Genomic DNA, 24,645 nt, shown 5'->3' with positions numbered 1-24,645 from the left:
TATAATTTGCTACTCTAATTTGGTTCTATAAGGGTGTTTGCTTTTACTGTGAAAAATTTGATGGATTTATAAAGCTTTACTTTATTTTTATTTATTGATTTTATTGTAACTTCAGAGGATAATCTTTTGGAGACACTTTCGTGGAAACTGACATTGTCTAGGAAAAGAGTACTGATAAGTACTCTCCATTTGGGTTTAGTGCAATTTATGTTGTCATTTCCATACTATATTTGAATTAAAGTTTCTTATGTTCTAGGTGAGCCATTTTTTTTCACATTTCTGATTTTTAGAAAAACCCTTCATTAATCAGATCTCAATACTTATTTAAATGTACGCAAGAATATGAGCTGTAGAGAAGAAATCTAGCTGAATAAAATGAAAAAATGAATTTATATTTTATAATTACTTTAAATGAGATTTCATGCATACATGTTCTTAATTCTATTAATAAAGCATTAAATGTATTAAAAGATCTACTTTTCATTAAAATTTATTATGTGGAATTGTAAATCTCCAATAAGATTAAGTATTTTAAATTAATATATGTATATATTTGAGACTGTGTATATTAACTAACTTTCTGTTTGTTTTATGAACACAAGTCCTTTCAACAGTTACACTCAACAACCATCCACTTACTACAGTACTTTTTTTAAAGCTATTGGAATCAAGATGATGTAGCCATTTAAAAATATCAGCTTCTAGACTAAGCCTTGAATCAACATTAAATCTATATGTTGGTACTTTTTAAAAAACATAGCTGTGCAAAAACATAGAAGTGTAGAAGTATTATACAAATACCCATAAACCCACCACTTAGGTTTAACAAATGTAATATTTGTTTCAAGTCTATTTTGTTTATTTAAAAAAATAAAACATAATGGATAACTGTTGAATTCCCCACTCCCATTCCTCTCCCTTTCCAGAGCAAACCACTATTCTGACTTTGTCATGTATCTTTTCAGTATGTGTTGCTATAACTTCACCATAGAAATATGTATACATAAATGTCTAGGGAAGGAATGAGGAGGAGAAGAATAGTTATATACATACAGTTATATGCAACCGTTTATTTAAAAGACAGATTTAAAGTAAATAAGGCAAATATTAATATCTAATCTTATTTCATGGGTGTTAGTTTACTTTCTCTATGTTAAAAATATTGTATAGTTAAACATTAACAATAAAACAAAATAGTGACTTTGGAGTTAGGCAGCCTTGGGTTTGAAACTCCTTTTTGCTACTTACCAGCCATGTAACCCTGGGCAAGTTTGTTAATCTTTCCATACTTTAGTATCTTCATCCATAAAATTTGGATAATATTGGTACCAACCATGTAAGATTGTTTCCGTATTAAAATAAGCTAATACCTGCAGTGCTTAGTGTAACACTTGGGTAACGTTTTTTGAGTGCCTAATTTCTAAACTCTTTACAAATATTATTCTATGTAATCTTATACCTGTCAATCACTAAAAGATAGGTATAGAACTAAAAGAAAGAAAGCGTATGTGTGTATGTAGTGATTGTGATTAGATTGTTATTTTTAAAGAAAGGAAAATACCTTTATTTTAATGTATTGGTGATACTTACAGTAGGGAGAGAAGATTTGAGAAGTTAGATTTGCCAAGTGTGAGGCTTTGAATGCCAGGCTAAGTGAAGACTTTGGGCAGGGAAAAAACCACAATAAAAGCTATACCAGGTTAACGTGGTATTGAAGTGGAACAAAACAGAGGCAGTCAGACTACTTTGATGAAGAGGTCCACATTCAATTGAAAAACGTGAAACTAGATTTCAGAAGATATATATTTTGGGAGTATCTGCTACAAAGTGATAGTTGAAGGTATGGGACATAATAAAATAATTGAAGTAGAAAGTATACAGTGAGAAGACAAAAGAGTTTTGGCCAGAATCTTGGGGAACCTACATTTGTGGGGCGGGAGGGAAAAAGAGGAACCATGGAATTAGAGAAAGAATAATCAGATCTAAGATTTTGTAGTATCGCTGAATCCATAGAAACAGATTCCAGAAAAAGTGATGAGCAACAGTGTCAAAAATTAAAAGATATTGAAGAAAATAAAAACATAAAAAATTGAGTGGCTGTGAGAAGTAATTCGTGATCTTGAAGAAAAGACTTTTTTTTAGAAACAGGATGAAGGAAGAGGAACCAAATCAAAAGGAATTTATAAGTGTTAAGAAAATCAGGATATCATCTGTAGACCACTCTTTTGAGATGTCCGGGTATGAAAGGAGAAAGAAAGAAGAGAGTATTCTTGAAGGTTGAAAAGATGAGAAAAGTAGAAATGAGTATTTTAAGTGTTAATATTTCTGGTCTAAACTTCCAGGAATATGATATATAGTGTACTAAATTACTATTGAAAGCTTCTGATTACTATTTTGGTGAACTGAGAAAATACGTAATGATATATTTATACAGAAGAAATTAATTTTGTTGGTGTATCATGCAGTCATACCTAATTTTACTGTATACCTCAGTAAGTTATAACTTTTAATTTGAGACAAAGGTTATGTAGAAAGGCCCTGTGGGTGAAATAGCTTCTTTTAATTAATAGGGGAATTGCTTGGTATTTAAGTGATTAAGTAAAAAATATATTAGAAAAAAGAAACATGGTTATTTAAATGACCATAATTTTTTGCAAGAGTAACAATATAAATTCAGTGAAGCTTTGTAATCCTCAGGAAAGCAATGAAAATAAAGTTATTTTACTTCCATAGAATTCATTATTTTAAAAAAAATAGCTTTATTGAGATGTAATGTACATCTCACATAATTTGCATATTGTACAATCCCCCCATAATTTTTGGTATATTCACAGAATTGTGAAACTATTAGAGCATTTTCATCACCCCTAAAATAACCCCATACCCAATAACAGTCACTCCCCATTTCCTCCCACCACTCCAAGCCCCTGGCAACAAGACAGTCTACTTTCTGTCTGTGGATTTGCCTATTCTGGACATTTCAGATAAATGGAATCATACAATATGTGGTCCTTTGTGATGGGCTTCTTTCATTTAGCATAATGTTTTCAAAGTTTATCGATGTTGTGTCATGTATTAGTACTTCATTTTGTTGTTGTTGCCAAATATTCCATTGTATGGCTATACCACATGTTTTTTGTCCATTATTAGTGATGGATATTTGGGTTGTTTCCACTTTTTGGTCATTATGAATAATGCTACTATGAACATTCATGTACAGATTTCCATTTCTCTTGGATATATACCTAGGAATGGAATTGTTGGGTCATATGATAATTCTGTGTTTAACCTTTTGAGTAACTTTCAGACTGTTATCCAATGTAGCTGCACCATGTTACATTCCACCAGTGGTGTATGAGGTTCTAGTTTCTCCATACTTGCCAGCACTTGTTATTATCCATCTTTTTGGTTATAGCCATCCTAGTGGATGTGAAGTGCTACCTCATTGTGATTTTTATTTGCATTTCCCTTATAGCTAAAGATGTTGCACATCTTTTATTTTGAAGAAATGCCTATTCAGATCTTTTGCCCATTTTTAAATTGGATTATTTGTCATTTTATTTTTGAGTTGTAGGAATTCTTTATATTTTGCAGATATAAGTCCCTTATGAGATATGACTTGCAAATATTTTCTTAGGATTTTTTAAAGTATAAAAGGTCCTATTTTCTGCATATAAATATAGTTTTGCTTCTTGCTTTCCAACCTGTGTGCTTTTTATTTCTTTTTCTTTCCTAATTGCCCTGGTTACAATCTCCAGTACAATGTTGAATAGAAGTGACAAGAGCAGACATCCTTGTCTCACTCCTGATCTTAAGGAAACATTCAATCTTTTACCATTAAATACAATATTGGCTATGGATTTTTTGTAGATATCTGTTAATCAGGTGTGGACATTCCCTTCTATTCTTAGTTTGTCGAGTATTTTTATCATGAAGAGATGTTGATCTTTGTCAGATGCTTTTTCTCTATCACCTACGATGATCATGTGGTTTTATCCTTTATTCTCTTGATGTATCGTGTTATATTAATTAATTTTCAGGTAGTAAATTAACCTTGCATTCCTAGGATAAATCCCACTTGCTCATGATGTATATATTTAATGTGTATTTGCTGTTACTTTGTTGAGGATATTTGTGTCTGTATTGATAAAGAGATATTGGTCTGTAGCTTGCACTCATTATTTATATGAGTGTTTCCTTTTTTTGTTTGTTTTTTGGTTTTTTAATAGGTCTTCCTGGATGATTGCGTTAAACTGAACAATTAGCAAAATATTTTTACCACCTTTGTCGGAATATAGTGCAACTGTAGACACTGCAGTTTATTCCGTGTCTTATAGAATGATGGATAGGAGAGATACAAAGATAAATTCATTTTTCTTTAAAGACTTAGGATCGATAAAATAGATTAAAAATTAATGGTGATGATGTATTGTGACCTATATTCAGTTAAGTATTTTTATTTTTGTATTTGTATTAGAGGGATATACGTTAGTATTAAATCTTTCATTCCTTCCTTCTCTTATTTAAAATACTCTTGTCTGTCCTCAAAGTGCCATATTGAACTGTGGTTTATACTTCCTCCTCCTCCCATACACACACACTATTAGAATAGAACCAACAAACTTCTCATGCACACTGGTCCCCAAATTCATTCTTAAGACTTCTTCCAATATGGGAGGATAAATTACTGATTAAATCCCTCTATTGCTGCTAAAGATTATATATAACAGTTTATAAATGGCTTTCTATCTGGGGGGTGGAAATAGGTGGGACAAACCTAATGTCTTTCTCAACTTTTAAAAACATTCTGTACTTTAAAAAAGAAAAAAAGGCTTTTAAAAGATATAAAAGAGTTGTTATTATTGTCTACACTGGGAATCAAAGGTTTTTCACAATTTTGCCCCATCCAATCCATTCAAAGTCAGTTACTACTGTTTCTCTATGGACTTTTCAGAGTGAGCTTTTAATAAATGAAACTTTATCATAATGCTCCAAGAAGGGGAAAACACAAGGCAGTATCTCAGCATCTTATATAAATATAAATGTTTTAACATTTCACAGTTCGTTAGAACATACTTTGTAAAGTGCTGCCTTACCCAAATCTTATTTCACTTACGCCTTTGCTATTTCACTTACGCCTTTGCTCATGCTTAGCTCACTCCCTTAAATATCTTCTCATTATCTCTTCATTATAAAAATTAACTTATTCCTGACAACACAGATCCAAGTCTCCCTTTCCTCTGTGGTTCATATTGATTTAGCTGTTCCCCCAAACATCTGATTATTTATTATTTTGCTTTTCTCATACATGAAATGTGATATATATACAATCTCTACAGTAAGAATATCAACTTTTTTGTGGACAGCATTCAATCTCATATTTCTTGTCTGTTCCCTAGAGAGTCCGTTGTTGGACATATTATGTATATAATATGTTCTTACCAAATATTTTCTAAATTGCTTATCTACCACTAGCTAATAGACTAGCATAAATTATAGAAATTAAGATAAAACAATCTAATTCTAGTTAGTAGTGAAGTAATTAAAACTAATAAAAGAAGAGGAATTATTAAGTAGGTGTCAGGATAAAATTAATCCTATTACATTTATGTTCACTTGGTAAGTACATTTTAAAGTTAATTTTATTGAGGTATAATTTACATATTACAAAATATATCCATTTTGAGTGTAATTTGATGAGTTTTGACAGATGTACACACCTTTATAATCATTACCACAATCAAGATATAGAACATTTTGGAGGGATATGGAATTATTCTATATCTTGATTAGTGTTGATTGTTACAAATATATAGTTAACAAACATATATGTGTTTGTGTCAGAACTATGCACTAAGTTTGCTCCTTTTAATGACTGACTAGCATTCCAGTTTATGAATATACAGCAATTTGTCCATTTACCTCTTGATAGACATTTGGATTGTTTCTAGTTTTTGGCTGTTATGAATAAAGCTTCTGTGAACATTCAAGTTCAGTCTTTTTGTGTACATATGTTTCCATTTCTTTTGGGTAAATACAAAGGTAATGAAGTTGCTGAGTCATATATTAAGTGTATGTTTAACTTCATAACAAATTGCCAAACTGCTTTCAAAAGCAGTTGCTCCATTTTACATTCCCACCAGTAGTGTATGAGAGGTCCAGAGGCTCCCTTCTCTTTAATCTTTGGTATTGTCAGTCTTCTTAATTTAGCCACTGGACTGGGTGTGTATTGTATCTCATTATGGTTTTAATTTGTATTTTCCTGATGGATAATGACATTGATCATCTTTTCATGGGCCTAATGGCCAAAAATGCATTATCTTTTGTGAAGAGTCTGTTGAAGTCTTCTGCACAGTCAGACATGGAAGAGGTCAATGTCTCTAACATGGCTAAGACCTCGAAAAGATGTGTATGTGCCTGCGTGCCTGTGTGTGTGTATGTATGTGTTTATGTAGTGTTGCATTTGGGACGAGGAGAAGGGTTGGGGTGGGAGGTTTAAGACCCAGCAGTAGTTTATAGAAAGAAATCTAAATAGGCAATTGTGTGAGATTAAGGAAGTCCAGCCGCATATAACACAGACTCCTGAAAGCAGATGAGTGAGAAAATAGCATCTAGAAATCTAGGAGTAGGCACTATGTAGAGACTTAGATAACATTCATAGGACAAGGCTTCAAGGACAGCTACAGGGATTAGGGGAAAGGAACATCAAGACATTAACCTAGATTTAGAGGTCTGGTGGTATTAGCTTCTCAGTATAGGAGGCCTAGAGAACATTAATCTTTTTTTAATGCAGGTTTATTGAAATATAATTTATATCTAGTAAAATTCACCTTTTTTAGTGTACAATTCTGTGAGTTTTAGCAAATATGACATCATGTAACCACACCACAATCAAGATACAGAATTTTGCCATTACACCAAACATTCTCTCATGCTTCTTTGTAGTCAGCCTTTCCCCTAACCCCAGACCCTGGTAACCAATGATTAATTTTCTTGCTTGTAGTGTTGCATTTTTGAGAATGTTGTGTAGATGGATTCATATAGCACGTTGCCTTATTAGTCTGGCTTCTTTCATTTAGCATAATGCATTTTTTGTTGCATGTATCAGTAGTGTGTTCCTTCATGTTACTAAGTAGTATTCCACCATATGAATGTACCAAAGATTGTGTATATATTTGCCAAAGGACACTTGAATTGTTTCCAGGTTTTGGCAATTATGAATAAAGCCTCTATAAGAATTTGTGTACAGATTTTTGTGTTACCATATGTTTTCATTTCTCTTGGATAAATATATCTGAGTGAGATTGCTAGGGGTCATATATGAAATGTACGTTTAACTTTATAAAAAACTACCAAACTGTTTTTCAAAATGGCAGTACCATTTTGCATTCCTACCAGCAATGTATGAGAGTTTCCCTTGCTCCATATCCTCGCCACCACTTAGTATTGTTAGTTTTTTATTTTTTAACCATTCATATAGGTATGTAGTGGTATTTCATTATGGTTTGAATTTGCATTTCCCTAATGTCTAATAATGGAGCATCTTTTCTTATGTTTATCTTCCATCCATTTGTCATCTTTGGTAAAGTGTCTGCCCAGAACTTTTGCCCATTTTAAAAAATTGGAATATTTGTTTTCATATTTTGAAGATTTGAGACTTCTTTATGTAAGAAACATTACTAATCTTTATAACAATATTTAACGCTAACATTTACTAAATGCTTATTATATGTCAAATACCGTTCTAAGATCCTTGATTCGAATTGTCTCATTTAAATTCACAGCAGTACTATTAGGTTAGATATTATGACTGTCCTCATTGTACAGATGATGAAACTGTACCAAATACTGGCTAGGTTTTAGAGAGACAAAGTGAATATGACATTGACTTATAAATAATTACAATATACTGTGACAAACATAGCAGTAAAATTACATATTGTAAAAGGAAGTGATGCCCAAACTGAGTTTCGAGTAGATGTTTGCTAGGCTACCTTTTGGAGAAAGGGCACTCCAGACAGCTAGAACAGTAAATTCAAAGTTATTGGTATAATATGTCTTAAAAAAAAAAGCTGAAAGTAGTTCAGTATTGCTGGAATATAAAGTAAAACAAGTGTTTGAAAATTGGAGATATAACTGGAGAGAGATGATGACCATTTTATTCAGAAACCTTCACAAATTGAGTGTGAGTTTTAAAAACTTTGTTTTCTCCAGCTCCACCCTTTCCCCACCACTAATAACGTTGGTTGAAGTAACTCTCAGGCCTCTTTCAGCATTTTGTAGATTTCTCCTGGTGTTGGAGGAAATATGTAATATTATATTTCTTGTTTAGTATTTTCTTTCTGAATGAAAAACGTCTGAATGTCATGCTAATACAATAAAGAAAAATAATTTGTTTTTAGTGTCAAGACATCATTGCATTAGAACAATTAGTCTTTTCCTTAAATATCTGGGTGTAATGAATTGTTTACTCAGATTAATAATAATATGATTAAATAATAGTCCTCAGTTTGAGAGTTATAATCTTTTAATGTAAATTTTATTGAAGTATAACATACATACAGAAAAGTACACAAATTATAAGTGAACAGTTTGATAAATTTTCAGAGAGTAAACATCATCTTCATCGCCAATATCCAGATCAAGAAATAAGACATTATCGGGGCCAGGCCTGTGGCGTAGTGGTTAAGTTCGAATATTCCGCTTCTGCGGCCCAGGGTTTACGGGTTCAGATCTCCGGCGTGGACTTATGCACCGCTCATCAAGCCATGCTGTGGCCATGTCCCATATACAAAAAAAATGGAGGAAGATTGGCACAGATGTTAGCTCAGGGACTATCTTCCTCAAGCAAAAAGAGGAAGATTGGCAACAGATGTTAGCTCAGGGCCAGTCTTCCTCACCAAAAAAAAGAAGAAGAAATAGAACATTATCACAATCCTAGAAGCCTCCTTAGGCCTCCTACCCGTCACTACTTGCCCTCTCCCCAAGGGTAATCACCATTCTGACTTATAACCTCATAGATTAGTTTTGCCTGTTATTGAACTTTATGTGTGTTTATGTTGAGTATGTACCCAGGAGTGAAATTGTTCAATCATAGGGTATGTGAATGTATTAGTTTTCTTATGCTGCATAGTAACCAATTAACCACATATTTAGTGGCTTAAGACAGCACTCATATTTAATATCTCATAGTTTCCTTGGGTCAAGTGTCTGGGCACAGCTTAGCTATATTCTCTGCTCAGGGTCTCACAAGACAGCAACCAAGATGTCCTTTGGGGCTGTGATCTCATCTGAGGCTCAGGGTCCTCTTCTAGGCTCACAGAGTTGTTGGCAGAATTCATTTCCTTGCAGCTGTAGAACTTATAGGCACTTCTTTCTTCAAGGTCAGCAGGAGAGTGTCTCTGACCTCAGGAAAGGCCTAAGCTCTCTTCTTTTTTAAATTACTTTTTATTTTAAGATAATTGCAGATTCACATGCAGTTGTAAAAAAAAAAAAAAAATACAGAGAGATCCAGTGTATCTTTTACCCAGTTTCTTGTCACTTGGATGTTTTCCTCTGTACGGATGTTTTTTTAGGCTTTTGAATAGGAATATTTAGGAAAGCAGTTGTTTTCTCAGTCCAGATTTCCTATAAATAAGCTTTTGGTAGAATGGAATCATTGCCAATCTTAGTTTTCATTCTTTTACAAGTCTTAGAAAATTTTGAAAATCTTCTTACTTGGAGCTAACATTTGAAGATAGTTATCAGATCAAGATCTCTTTATTTTCTCATCAAACTTTTTTTTCATTGAAGAGTGTTACTCAGAGTTAGCCAAACTGCCAAGTGAGCACAGTCCCAAGACTGCCCTTACTTCTGACACCAACTGCAAATTTGGGGGGTTCCCGAAACCACCCTTAGTTTCAATAATATGCTGGCAATACAGAACTCACTGAAAACTGTTATACTCGTGGTTATGGTTTATTATAGCGGGAAGTTACAGGTTAAAATTAGCCTAAAGAAGAGACGTACAAGGCAGTCTTGGAGGGTTTCAAACAGAGATCTTCCCGTGGAGTCAGGTGCCACCATTGATATATGACAATATGCATGGAGTGTTGCCAACCAGGGAGGCTCACCTCAGCTTCAGTGTCAGAGTTTTTATTGGAGCTCCATTAAATAGTCATAATTGATTAATTAATTGATTGCCCACTTGATTGATCTCAGCTCTCGGTTGGCTAATACTCGATGACTCAAAGCCCCCCACCCTAAATCACGTGATTGGTCTTTCTGGTGTGGCCAGCCCCTGCCCTTGAACAAAGACACTCCTATCAGGTATATAGGTTACCTTCCAGAAGCTGAGGGTAGAGGCCAAACCTCTCTTTGGACAAGGCCAAATTCTTTACTGTACGAGTATACTTACTGTTAGAAAAAAATGTAGCATTTCAGAACTTTATTCGACCTTTACTCGTTCATTCATTCATCAAATGTTTTTCATTCTGTGTGATATATAGTATGTTGGGCTTCAGGTGTACATGGACACAGGCCCTGCTCTATAGAGCTTACTTCCTAGTGTAAATTTGGGATTTTTTTTTTTTATTCTGTAGTTATCTATTAGCCAGTACCTCCAAAATAGGATAGACCAAAATAATAATCTGGGTTGAACTATCCAATGAAATGAAATGGAAGCATTCATTAACCTCTTAGAATCGTGTTTTTCAGTTTTTTTGACTGAGACCCAGTATAGAAGCATCTGTTTGTGTTTGTGAATGTACATATGTAGGGGTATGTGTGTATTAAGATATAACCAATGTTTCACAAAACACTGGTCTACTTCATTTATAAAGAATATTAATGACTACTGAATTGATGGCTCATAATGAGATTTCAGCTCGCAGTTCAGAAACACTATCCTAGGCGATCAGACCATCGAGAATAATGATGGCGCATTACTAGAAGGAATCAGCTTAAAAGTGTAGGACCTGAACAGATAAGATCTAAAGAGGAATTGATGTGCAGAGTACTCACTTCCATGGAATAGTCTCCAGATGAATAGACTGGGAAGTATAGCTACTGCAAATGTTATCCATTAGAGAAACTTCTTATTAAGATACAAAATCAATATCTTGGCCATTTTGCTTTGTAACTAATTTCTCAAACCCGCTTCAGATAATTTCTGATTCATCTTTCCTCTGATCTTTGCATGGCTAGTTCTTTCATTCCATTCAGATTTCAGTATAAATGGCCTCCTCAGTTAGATCTTCCCTGAATGCATTCTTATATGGTCACCCTATCACTTTTAATCACATGTTCCTATATTCATTCTTTGCATAGCCTTTGCCATTACCTGCTGTTTTACCTACTCATTACCTTCCTCTCTAAAATGTTAGCTATATTAGAGCGGGAACTTTGTCTGTCTCATTTACTGTTTTATTCCCAGCACTTATAACAATGTCTGGCAATAATATGTACTCAAATAATATGTCTTGAAAGGGTGATCTAGTCTGTGTTCCTCTTAAAACCCCAAACAGAAGACATTTCTCTTGATGAGACTAGAGTATACTCTAATTATCACTTCCCTTGTTCATTATACCACATTTCTGTTTGTGCAGTCTGATTGCATTTGCTTTTTTGCCAGGCTCATTATACCATACACTCATTTCATTTACAGTGAGCTAAAATTCCTTGGTATTTTTCACATGAGCTGCTGTTAAGGCATGTGCCATTTATTTTTTACTTAAGTAGTTGTTTTGTATATGTGTGCAAGCATACCCATTTATAGATTCAGCCTCATAAGATTTTTTTTTTATTCAGCATTTTTGGGTATGATCTAAGAGGGAGGCTAATTAAGGACTAATGGCAGGGTTGCTTAAGAGATATTAAGCTGAAACAAAAGGCCAGTAGGAACCCAGGAGACTGACCAGTTGGCACCAGTTCATAAATTTAAACTGAAAATATTCATTTAGAGGGGTTTAGCTGAGGAAGTAGAGTTGGTTGGATAAATTTTGGAAGGGCTCAGTTGACACACTTAGGTTTTCCTCTTCCTATTCTTAAAAGAAATGTGGTATCACTCCACCAGGTTAAGACCCAACTTCAGAGTTACACCCTTTCCTATATAAGTATTATTCTCTTTGGAACATAGTGTGGAAATAAGTATAGTAATATTTGAAGAATTATGTTCTCTATCATCTCTCTGCTCCTCCTTCCCTACCCTTCCTTCCTCATCTATCGCCCTCTCACACACTGTGCCCTCAGAATCCTAGCCTTTCTTGTTCAAAATAGTCAATGCAGCATTTTTAGTTGCGCTTAGACATTTTATCAAACCTTAGATCATTGTGGGCTATATAGCCTTCCCAACACTATTCTTATAGGTCAGTGCCTCTCATATTGTTCTTAATTCTGTCTTTTGTGCTCCACTTTTTGACATCTGTATTGCTGCAACCAATGTTTTTAGATACACTATTTTTATCCTTAGAATAATTTCTGATTCTATTGCTGGAATTTTGTTTTTGAGTCCTGAGTTGATGAACTACATTTCCTGACCTTATTGATCTGTCTGTCCTTTTGTAGTTGCAGGTCATATGATGATACTTTTTTTTTCTTTAACTTTAAAAGGTCTTTTTGCAAAGACAGTGACATAAAACTAATCTAGGCCTGTCATGGACACCAAAAAGGCATGTTAGGTTTCTCATATGGTTCTCATCACTTCTGCTTCCACAAATATTTTTTTCTTGTGGTCAGAATTACATCCATAGATGTAGTTCTCTCATTATTTCGTTTGCATTCTGCAAGATGAAATTTTAACATGATGAAATTACATGTACTTTGTGATTTCTAAAATGCTTTTGACTTTTTATGTATAGCTGCTCTTCAGCATCTAATAAAATTATATTTTCTTTTGCCTAAAACTATATTAGGTTTAAATGCCTTATTTTAAAATTTTTCCGTATTGCAAATGTATTTATACTAGCCTTCTCTTAACATCATTTATGTTTATGTTAATCACTTGAGTGTTCAAATAGTTTCTTAGAAATTATCTCAGAATTCTAAAAATTAAAGATGATTTTTCATAATGCCTTGTATACAAAAAACAAGTGTTTTTCAACAGAACCAACTCTCACTTTCCGCTTTGAAAGAGGTTTTTTCCTTTGTAGTTATTTTATTAATACATTTGGAAACATTGCCAAAAAGAACCGAGTATGAATGTTAGTGTTACCAGTCCAGTTACACTGCTGCTGGCTGAATTTGCTTACACTGTTGCCCTTCCGCTTTATCAGGCCGGATCAAGGCTACAAGAGTGTACTTCACCTGGGAGTCTTGTCAGACGGCCACTGCCACACTCCAGTCTCTCTCTTAGCCTGGGGAAAAATAGATGATGGCAGCTTGATATACTGATTCCTAATAGATTGTCATAAATTTAATGCCTTATGAATTTTGGATCAATAGGCACCTATGTAGGAATGGTGGGCAATGACAATACTTAGCAAAATGATTGTTTTTTTTGAAGAGTTGAACGCTGCTCTTGCTTCAGTGTGATAGACAGCTACTTGTCCTATTTGTGTTTAAGTTCTTTCATCTGCAAAGTTAGTAATAATTAATATTTGATTTTATTTTTAACCACATAGGAATATTGTGAAATCAATTAAGAAAATACACTAGAGGGGCCGGCCCCATGGCGTAGCGGTTAAGTGCATGCGCTCCACCGCTGGTGGCCCAGGTTTGGATTCTGGGCACACACTGATGCACTGCTTGTCTGGCCATGTTGCGGCGGCGTCCCATATAAAGTGGAGGGAGATGGGCACGGATGTTAGCCCAGGGCCAGTCTTCCTCGGCAAAAAGAGGAGGATTGGCATGGATGTTGGCTCAGCGCTGATCTTCCTCACATAAAAAAAAGAAAGAAAGAAAATACACCAGAAATTGTGGAAACTTTTGGGAAGGAAAATGATTTGTAAATTAACATATTCAAGAAGTGTTTTTTTAAAATGTTTTTCCCCCAAAGAAGCATTTTAGAAAGGATGCTGTGAACAGTTCTTCTTTACCAAAGCAATATTTATGTATAATATTTTAGTTTTTCATTGATGTTGTGATATTTTGAATTGATGAAAGTGCTTTCAATTTTCTACTCATAATAAAGCTCACTCTTTAGTTTTTCTTTCTCTCATATTTTTAATCACTCTACTGGCTTTTCTATAGCCAATAAACATACTAAAGTTCCCAATTCCACGGTAGCCTGCCATTTGCCCTTCATTTATTTAGGAAGAGTATTTGACACTCACTGTATCTGCTTTCTTTCCTCCCATTTACTTCTTAATCTACTGTAGTATGGCTTCCACCTGAACCCCTCCATTAAACTATTCTTACCATGAACCTAGAATATCTTAGAGTGCTAGAAAGTAAGGAAGAACTCAAAATGTGATGGGGGTACACGGGACTCAGGAACCAATTTGAAGGAGCTCTACATGGCCAGTACCAGGACAATTTGAGCAACAAATAAATAATCATAGTATCAGATTATAATCCATAGAATGAAAGAAATATCCAAGGGTTTATACCAATATAAATAATTGAATGGATAAACGAACGAATAAATAAATAGGGAGAAGAGACAGCTCTTGTTTATAGTAGAATTCCAATTGAAAATACGTAAGGAATGATGGAAATAGAAAATTTCTATTAGGCAAATACCACACTAATAATTGTTACAGGCAAGAACCACCAATGCATGCTAAAATTACTGGGCAGATGTATGTATATGAGAAACAAGATATTTGCATAGTCTTGTAAGATATTTATTAATTATGAAAGGAGAAATTTGCAGGAGAGAATCATGTCAGGTACTACTTTAATCAAGTGATCAAAGTTAACGTCACCAGGATAAGACACACTGACATCATGTACCCTCTGATATGCTGCACTGAGGTGGGCACAATATCATATCACATCACGGCAATAACAGTAACTAACATCTCTGAGTATTTGTGTGCCAGGCACCATTCTAAGCACTTTACAAGCATTGTCTATTAGGTCTCACAACAGCCTTAGAAGGTAGATAGAATTATTATCTCTATTTTACAGGTGAGGGAGCTGAGGCCCAATTAAATGATAAAACTGGGACTAGAACCCAGGGCTGGTTGACTCCAAAGCCCATTCCCTTAATCACAGCATTATGCTGAGAATAGCTTTTAGTGTGGTGTGTAATTTATGGACTGATGAATTCAACGTATTTAATGTTGTCAGTAAGTAGTGAACTTTGTGAGGCTTTGTGGTTTGATGTTTTAAAAAATATACTTGTGGGCCGGCCCCGTGGCTTAGCAGTTGGGTGCTCGCGCTCCACTGCTGGCGGCCCGGGTTCGGATCCCGGGCGCGCACAGACGCACCGCTTCTCCGGCCATGCTGAGGCTGCGTCCCACATACAGCAACTGGAACGATGTGCAGCTATGACATACAGCTATCTACTGGGGCTTTGGGTGAAAAACAAATAAATAAATAAAATTTTAAAAAAATAAAAAATATACTTGTGATTTGTTTGGAAGCAAAAGATGAGCTTTTGAACAATGCAGCATTGAAAAAGCAACACAAACTAATATAAAATAGGTTAAATATTACTTGTTTTCATATCATGTATGGCCTTTTTCTAAATAAAAAATATTTTCATCAAGTATTCAAATATTTTTATTGAAACCACTTAGCAACCCTAAATCTAGAAATCTGATCCTGTTACTTTTCTGTATGTAAGCATTTATTGATTCCCTAATTCCTTCAGCATAAAGTCCAGATATTTTAGAGTAACCCATAACACTTGTAATAATCTAACCCATTACCTTTCAGTTTTTACTGCTTACCAGTCTTCCACTTGCATCTAGTTTTCTTGTCATGCCAAACTACTTGTTATTCCCAGAATGTAACTTTTTAAATTTCTTTATTATTTAACATTTCAAGTGTATACAAAAGTAGAGTATCCATCACCCAGCTGCAGCAGCCGTAATGTGTACACACTGTTTCATCTGTACAACCCTCTGACTCTCATACTCACATCCTCCATGGAGTATGTTGAAGCACATCTCATTCATATCACTTCATCTATAAGTATTTCAGTTTACATATCTAAAAGACAAAGATATTTATTTTTTAGTGAGGAAGATTAGCTCTGAGCTAACATCTGTGCCAACCTTCCTCTATGTATATTGTATGTGAGATGCCTCTGCGGCATGGCTGATGAGTGGAGTAGGTCCGTGCCTGGCATCCAAACCCGAGAACTCAGGCTGCCAAAACAGAGTGCACATAACTTGAACCACTTGGCCACAGGGCCAGCCCGTAAAAGACAGAGATTTTGTCTTTAAAACAAAACTGCAGACTCAGTTTCACACCTAAAAATTAACTGTGAGTCCTTTATAATCAAATATCTGGTCAGAATTGACTTGTTCAGGTCAATATCAAAATGAGGGCCACACGTTACTTTTGGTTGATATGTATTTTAAGTGTCTCTTATTTTTTTTCTTCTATTTTTTCATTTTGGCATTCCATTTAGTCTTAAGTCTCTTAATCTATGGTTTCCCTTCTTTGTTTTATTTCTTATAATTTCTTTACTGAAGAAACTGAGTGATTTGTCTGTAGAGTTTCCCACATTCTGGATTTTGCTGATTACATCCCTATCGTATCCTCTAACATGTTCCTCTCTCTCTGTATTTCCTGTAAGTCATATAATAAATTTTTATTTAAAAATAACACACAACTTTTATGAATATCTGATTTGCCTGAACTGCTATGTAGATGACTAAAATAAAGGTAATACTTTCAATGGTATTACTATATCAATGTAAAATTTAAGATTTATGATACTAAAAAAAGGGAATGTCATGGTTAGCTAAAAATGGAAACCTGGGTAATACCACAAGTCACGTGATGACAATAAGCCTTTTACTTTGTGAACATGGCAGTTTACAGATGTGAAGAAAGCACTGAAATAATTGCTTCACTTCCATCAAAAACTCTGAAAACAAATCTAAGGGTAAAGCTCAGAAAAAGACTTTGGCAGATTATAATTTGCTCTTGGATCCGTTTTTTCCCCTTTTCTTTTTAAAAGCAAGTCGTGATGGGTAGCCTGTGGAAAAAATGTTGTATGCAATAAATAAAAACTAAAACAAGTCACCACACTAATGTTTGATACATATTACTAACATTAACTACAAATTTATTGTCTTCAGAAGGTTAGTTTAATATGAATATTTAAGTAAATAATTATTATGACTCTTTTTAAAGTAAATAAATTAAAAACCAGCACACTGGCTTACTATAAATAATTTAAAAGAACTAAAATGCCTCACATACTATCTTGATAGTATCAAGTTACTCTGAGATACTTACTTTCCTGTTGAATACAGAGCTGTTAACTCTTCCTCTCAGCTTCCATGACCCTGCTCTTTCCTGACACTCATCTTAACCATTCTTGTGGTTGCTTTTTGTTCTTCATTAGCTCCTCTTCATTTGCTAGCTCCTTAAACTTGGTGTTTTGGGTTTCACTATTGGTTCTTCTCTAGGCAGTAAAACTCATTCTTGCTCAAGGCTTGCTGTCTCTATTCTGTTTTATATTCTCTTGCGTTGAAACCTCCTGTCCCCAGGCCTGAAGTCTAAGCCACCTCTCTCCTGAGAAAGCTTAGAAGATTTTTAGCTATACTGGAGTTTTATCTCTGTTTATCTCTAAAATTCCGTGTTCTTTGTTTTGTTCTTACTAAAGAATTTTGTCTGTTTTATTATTTGAGACCTTTTGTTCCTTCATATTGTTTTAAAAATACATCAAGTAGGACTTTTCCCCTCCAGTAAAGAAACCTGTTCTCTATAGTAGATGTATAGTAGCCATGTGATCATTCTCCCCTTCTCTTTTTAGAAATTTATAATTTCTACTCATGTTCACACACTCATGATTCAATAATTTTAATTATTTGTATGCAACTAAAATCTTTGAAATGAATGAATTCCCTAATGTGGGGAAATTATTCCACCAAGAGGAGAGAGACTTGAGTGTGTTTCCACTCAGATTTTAACATTTATAAGTTCTTGCCCAAGTCTCTTTGCTTCTTTCCCTCATGAAGAAAAAGAGGAGTAACAGGTGGTGTCAAAACTTTTTAATTTTGTAAGAAGCATGAAGAGCATTCATAAAGGCTAGACGCTGTCCTTTTTCATTCTGTTCTATTTCATTTTTTTAGTGCTAGTCAGGACCCACTAAATTTATATCATGACTTGCTATTAGGTCATGACCTATAGTTTGAAAAACACATACCATAAACCCTTGAGTTCCCCCAATGTTGAAATATGATATCCAGGGCTTTCCATATATTCCTCCCAGTTGCTATCAAAATAATAAATATATCACGTGATATCATCTTTATGTTTTGCTAGGATTTCTTTTTCTTATAAATATTTGGATATAATATTAATATATGTGCCTTTTATGTATTTTTTTTCTCATTTAGCATACAGGTTCTTGGGGAACAAGGCCTTTGCCTTTATTTTTTAATTTTTAAATAACATTTTGAAACTATGACAAACTTAGAGGAAAATCACAAGTGAAATACAAAAAAATTCTTTTAGTTTGTAAAGAATTGGAAAGTAAATTGCAGACCTGATGTTCCACTACCCCCAAAGACTTTCATATATATTTCCTACAGATAAGGAAGGATATTTTCCTACATAAACACAATATAACCATAGCAAGTGGGAAATTAATATAACAAGAGCTCTTGGGACTGAGAGGAGGAAAACAAAACAAAATACATTAAGTAGATTTGACAAAATTTGATGACTACTTGTATAGGGGAAAAGAGACAAACCATAACATTGAGAAAAGTCTATGAACTACTCTTTTCTATGTTTGTATGTATGTTTGAATTGGGAAATGACCTATGTAAAAAATGTTTAGTTACTTAACACTTCAATGTTGATGTTCTGTGGGAGTATAGTTTTAAAATACTGTATTCTAATAGCAGAAGAAATATTTGATCACAGATTCTCTATTGTTGTCTACTGTTAAGATTTATTGTTAAATAATTGAGATTTTGAGTCAAGTAATAGAATCTATTGAAAAGCTTTATAGAAGTGAGATATTTTGGAAACCATCCTACGTTCTGTGGATAGTGTCCATGCGTTAAGGGTATCGAAGAAAACAGCAAGGGAATCCACATCTTCTCTTCCAGCCCTGACCTCTCTCTGAAGATCCAGTCCCAAATTTCCAATTACTAGAGCTGTTCATTTCAAACTCAGTATGAAAAGAATTAAACTTACAGCACACTCATACACCCCCTCTCAGCTAGATTTCCTTTCTTTTACCTTCTCCTGTGCCATTACTTGGTGTAGAAGCTAAGCATTGACTCTCCCTGCTCTTCATCCATACCCCACCCATACGTCGTTGATTCCTACATCTTGGAAAGGGTACTAGAAAAATCTAAATTTCATCCTAGTTTTGTTACTAGTATCTCAGCAATTTTGAGAAAGTCACTTTCTTTTGTGTTCAAATTAATCTCTGTAAATTATGGTATTTGAACCAAATATGATATAAATAGTGGTTAAGAGCGTGGTTTCCATAATGAGGCTCTCTGCCTTTTAATCCATGATCCATGCTTCAGTAGCTGTGTGATCTTGGGCAAGTCACTTATCTGTGCCTCCCTTCTCTATATCCTCAGCTATAAAATGAAGATAACAGTAGTTTATATCTCACAGGATTGTTTTGAAGATTAATTGAGTTTAATATTAATGTAATATTAGGAATAGTGCCTGGCACTTAGTATAGACTACATAAGTGTTAACTCTTTTTATTGTTATCCTTATGATTTTTTTTAATTTTTTACTCTCTCAGGTCCATTCTTTCATTTTGTAATACCGTTATAAGTGTCTATCTCCCATTTGCTACTCTTCTTCTCTCCGTTATCACTATTAACCTATTATCATTCAGGATTAAATTAGTTATTATGTGTCAAATGCTTAGACTAATGCCTGGCACTTAGTAAGTGTTAGACCTTATTATTGGTTGTTACGGTTTTTACATTGATGGCCTTTCAGGTCAGTCACATCCTTTCCTTGCCTTTAGTGGTCCTTGGCCTTTAATTTCCCCTCCTGCTGTCTAAGACAGATCGGTCTTTCTAGGACACCATTGATAGAACGTTGCTCCGTTTTGAGACTGTTGGTGCCTAAAAGGAAAAAAAAAAAACCAAACAGGTTCTTTGGTAGAGATATCAGATGACTTGCCAAGACCAACTGAAAAAAAATGGTATTCATGAAAGAGGTAAAGTTGAATTTTGAAGCAGTGAAAATTTTTTACTTTTTGGGGGCATTGCTTACTAAAATAGTCTGTGTTTTATAGAAAGAAAAGCTGTACTGATCAAATTCAGGTGGACTTGCAACTTATTTATTTTTAGTAAGAGACTAAAACTAAAATTTTATCTGAAAAGCTCAGCAGTTCAGTTAAAATGAAATGTGAGGAGTAAAGTTCAGGAAGGTTTTGTGAATTTTTTATGTTAGGAAAATTAATGTGTTTATCCAGGTATAAATAAGGAAAAAATTGAAGTGTGGTTAGTAATTCTAGAATTTATAGACAGCTCTCATGTGTTCATTTCAGAATTTTAAGCTTCTTTTTAGAATTTAAATGAAAATAGCTTTATTTCTCTATTTTAAAAGTAGCATTGTTAATTTTTGTTAGAAGAATCATAAGAGACCTTATCTAATTTCTTAAAGAGAAGTCATTTGTTATGTGTTCATTTGCATGACTTGCTCTTTAACCCTTTGGTCATCTTCAGCTATTTTTATATTTTAATATTTTAGAGTATCATGGAGAAAAGTACTTTTCTCCAGTAAAAATTGCTTTGGATTTTGTTTTTTTAATATTGATAACTACATAAAGCTATTTCACCACAGTTTAAGTTTTCAAATAATTTTTAAAGATCAAGTTTTTAGGTATATTTTTAAAAACTTGACTGCAGGAAATGGCAGAGCGAGAGTTAATGTGTTACATGGAGGGAAGAACAGTCCACTGGGGGTTAAATTGCAGAGTCTAATGGAATAATAACTGGTAGCACCATCTGCTGGCCTACTTCCGCAGAAGGAGTCAGTATTTTTAACGACATCTCTAATATTCATGCTGATGCATTTTGATGCTTTGTGCATTCATTTCTTTCTGTGCTTTGTTGGAATCTGGCTATCTGCTTACAGCTATTGAGGAAACTCAGCTTTTTAAGAGGGGTTTATAGCCTTTTTCGTATCTAAATAGGATGAACAGTGGATATAAACTTGCCAAGGCAGAAATGTGTTGATAAATCACAATGTGTATTTGTGGAGGGTTGTGCATCTCTTGGTTGCAGCTTGCTAAATAGGCCATTTAGGAATCTTCTTTCAATGCTTTTTTCTTGAGCACTGCCTGGGGTGGTGAAAAAGCAGAGGGCAAGCCTTTGTCTGACGCCAAAAATGTCTTCAGTGAAGAGGCCAAGAGGAAGGGTAAGTGAAAGCCTGAATGAGTGGGAGGAGGAGGGGTTCTTTGGGCTAAAAGGCTAATGGGATTGAATAACCTTCCTTATTACTGGCTGCTGCTGCGGGAGTCGTACTGCATCGCCATCTTGAGCTTGTTGCTGTTTTCTCGAGTCTTGGTTATTTGTTATAGCCTGTAGGCCTTAAGGTGGCATTTTAGTGAGCGATTCTAAACCCTCCTTCCTTTCCCAGTGCTGCAGCACTGCTATGAAACCTTTGATGAGGCAGGTATAGAAAAGATATCCAGTGAAGCACACTGGAATCAGCATGAAAATGTGTTTGGAAATTCCTGGTGGTTTTTTCCTTTGCTATAGTCAGAGGCATGTTTACGGGTAAGAACATAACAAAACTGTGATCTAAGTATATCTGGAGGAATGCGTGTTTGAAGAGGATATTCTTTTTAAAATGCTGTTGATCTGCTTCCTGTGATATTGCTAAAATATTAATAATTTTAACGTAAAACTATAAAACTTATTTTTTTTCAGAATTGCTTGAGCAAAATAATTATGGTACATAGAAAAAAATCCACATTTAACTCTTTCATGGAAAAACTAAAACTTTCTCTAATTTTAAGTATGGGAATGTCTGTTTACTAACTAGCTATGTTGCTGCATAGATTGCACATTAAAATAATTTAAATGATTTCAGGTTCTAGTTCTAGTTTCATTTAAAGCAGAGAGGCTTTATTTTTCTAAAAATCGTAAACTATAAGGAGTAGTCATTCTAAATTAAAATTGCTATATTAATAATTTTCAGAGTTCTGGAGTGAAGAGGAAAGAAAAGACTTTTATTCCAAATGCACAGAATATTTACATGATAAAATTTGAATCAGCTATATTTACAGGACAAAATTTGAATCAACTAATCAAGAATGCTATGAAAATATCAATGAATCTATATTTTCCTTCTTTAAGCCTCATTTTTAAAAGCAGTAGTTGAGCTTTTTATTTTATGCCTACACTACTTTCTTGCTCTGCAAAATGTTTTAATTTTAAATTTGTATGTAGCACTCACATTTGCTCATGTATTTTACTTCTTTAATCTTAGTTTTAAATTTTCAGATACTTATGTTAATTGTACAGTTAGTACAATTTAATACAATTGTTTAATTGTACTTTGGTATATTGTATTAAAAAATATTTTGGTTTCTCTAGCCTCCATCTTCCAAGAAGAGTGATGGTTCTGGGACATATGCTAAGTTGCAGAATACCCAGGTGAGGATCATGTCTGAGAAGAAGCAGAGAAAAAAGGTGGAATCAGAAAGCAAGCAAGAAAAGGCTAATCGTATAATATCAGAGGCCATAGCAAGAGCAAAGGAGCGAGGGGAGCGCAATATTCCACGAGTGATGAGCCCTGAAAACTTCCCTAGTGCTTCAGTCGAAGGAAAAGAGGAAAAGAAAGGTAGAAGGATGAAATCCAAGCCAAAGGACAAAGAGAGCAAAAAAACAAAAACTTGTTCTAAGTTAAAAGAGAAGACAAAAATTGGGTAAGTTGGTTAAAAATTAGATTTAATTCCTTTGAACTTTTTGTTAAAGTGCCATCTGTCTAATCTTTTCCTCTTGATTTGCATGTGATGTGTTTTCTCCCACTTTGGAGTTTTAAGTTGTTAGGCACTGTATGTACCTTATTTCCTGTTTGAATGAATTAGATAATATTACAGGATTTACTAAATCTTACTATTCTGTGAACATAGCTTTTTGTACGTTTGTATTAGTAAAAGGAATTTAAAATAGGAGAATATTTCATAAATAAAACAGAAAAAGGAAAAAACACAAACAAAACAAAACTCATATCGATGTGCCAGTTCCAAATTCACTTTCTTTACACAACATGTATTGAAACTGTTTATAAGATTTCTTTATCTCTTAGTTGTGCTTCGTTGGGCACTTTATAGTTTGGGAACATGAAATACAGTATTTTCTGATAAACCCACAACTTTGGACTAAATGGAACGGCAAGAAAACTAAGACCATTTACATCAACAGTAAGCAGCTCTCGGCTCTTACTGATTTTCTCCTTGACAGCCTTTCTGATTTGCTTTATGTAATAAAGAGGCCAGGTGAGGATTAATGTTCCAAGAGAATTATAAGGACAAAGAATTACTCTAGGAGGGTACATTAATCCTAGGTATTTTGACTACTTATCTAGTACATTTTCAAAAAATAAAATATAATAGGTGTTATTTGTTTTATATGTGTGTTTGTTTTGCATGCAAGGGTAAAAGTAACCCAAGGCCAACATAGTTTAGAATTGTTTTTGCAGGAATATTGGTCATTTTTGAATGCTTTATACAAAATTTTATGTAAAGTGTTTTCTTTTTTTCCACACAAAAAGTACACACAATAAAAAAAGAATTCCCTTATTATGAAAGTCTTCATTTGCTTAAGAAATTCTTGAGCCATTACGTAGGTATTTGGAACTAACACAATTTTGTAAACCAAATTAATTCTCAGTATTTTAAATACAACCACCAAACTGAATTAGATCATTAGGTCCTGATGCCTTTCAAACCAAACCATTAAATAATATGGGCTCTCTTGCTATAATAGAGCAATAATTAATATTATTGATTTTGCATTTTATTTGCAGACAGCTAAAATGAAATTTGAAAGTTAAATTTCTACTCCTTTTATATTTAAAAGTTTTGGTATGAAAGTATCTTATTTTTCCAATATTATGTCTCGTTTTAATTTAGGAAACCCCATATTTAATTCTTTAATGTATTAAAAGTTAACATAATTAACATTTTCCAGTTTTAACTTATATAGAGAGATAGGCAAAGTAGTGTACTATTTGGAAGGGTATTAAAAAATAATGCAGAAAACTAGAGGAAATTAATGGAGAAACTTCAAAAATTACAGCAAGCTTAAATTTTGAGGGGAATAGCTAGAGGCAAAAGATACCAGAAGTAAATCTGGTTCAAGAAAAAGCAATGTATGTAAGAGGAAAAATAGAAATAAATTATAATAGAGAAACATGAGTTTTTGAAAAATGTGAATTAATATGTTAGGGAATTGTAATATACTGCAGTAGAGTATCTGACTCATTAGTTTAATATTGCACAGCATTGGTCAATTTAGTACTTGTTTTTAGAGATAGCATTCTTGAGAAAATCGGTGAGATATATACATGGTGAAATACTGAGTAGTTGCTAAAAAAAAA

At 33.9% G+C, this 24,645-nt stretch overlaps 1 protein-coding gene across 13 annotated transcripts in view; it reads left to right on the top strand.

The window, feature by feature from the left end:
* Positions 1-24,645, top strand: part of CHD9 (chromodomain helicase DNA binding protein 9) — a 226,719-nt gene that overhangs the window by 102,348 nt on the left and 99,726 nt on the right. For 10 of the 13 annotated variants that reach the window (XM_087420261.1, XM_087420262.1, XM_087420263.1 and 7 more), the window contains one exon: positions 22,638-22,969. In XM_087420261.1, the coding sequence (XP_087276387.1) occupies positions 22,638-22,969 (332 nt within the window). Of the gene's footprint in view, positions 1-21,370; positions 21,454-21,607; positions 21,816-22,637; positions 22,970-24,645 lie in introns of those variants that run through there. The other 3 variants (XM_087420265.1, XM_014788390.2, XM_014788391.2) reach the window with 2 other exon arrangements.

The sequence above is a fragment of the Ceratotherium simum genome, chromosome 30 (genome assembly GCF_057802395.1).
Source record: "Ceratotherium simum simum isolate JZ-2026a chromosome 30, ASM5780239v1, whole genome shotgun sequence".
Lineage (NCBI taxonomy): Eukaryota > Metazoa > Chordata > Mammalia > Perissodactyla > Rhinocerotidae > Ceratotherium > Ceratotherium simum.
Note: the sequence above shows the minus strand (reverse complement) of the source record. Positions and strands in the feature narration are given on the sequence as shown.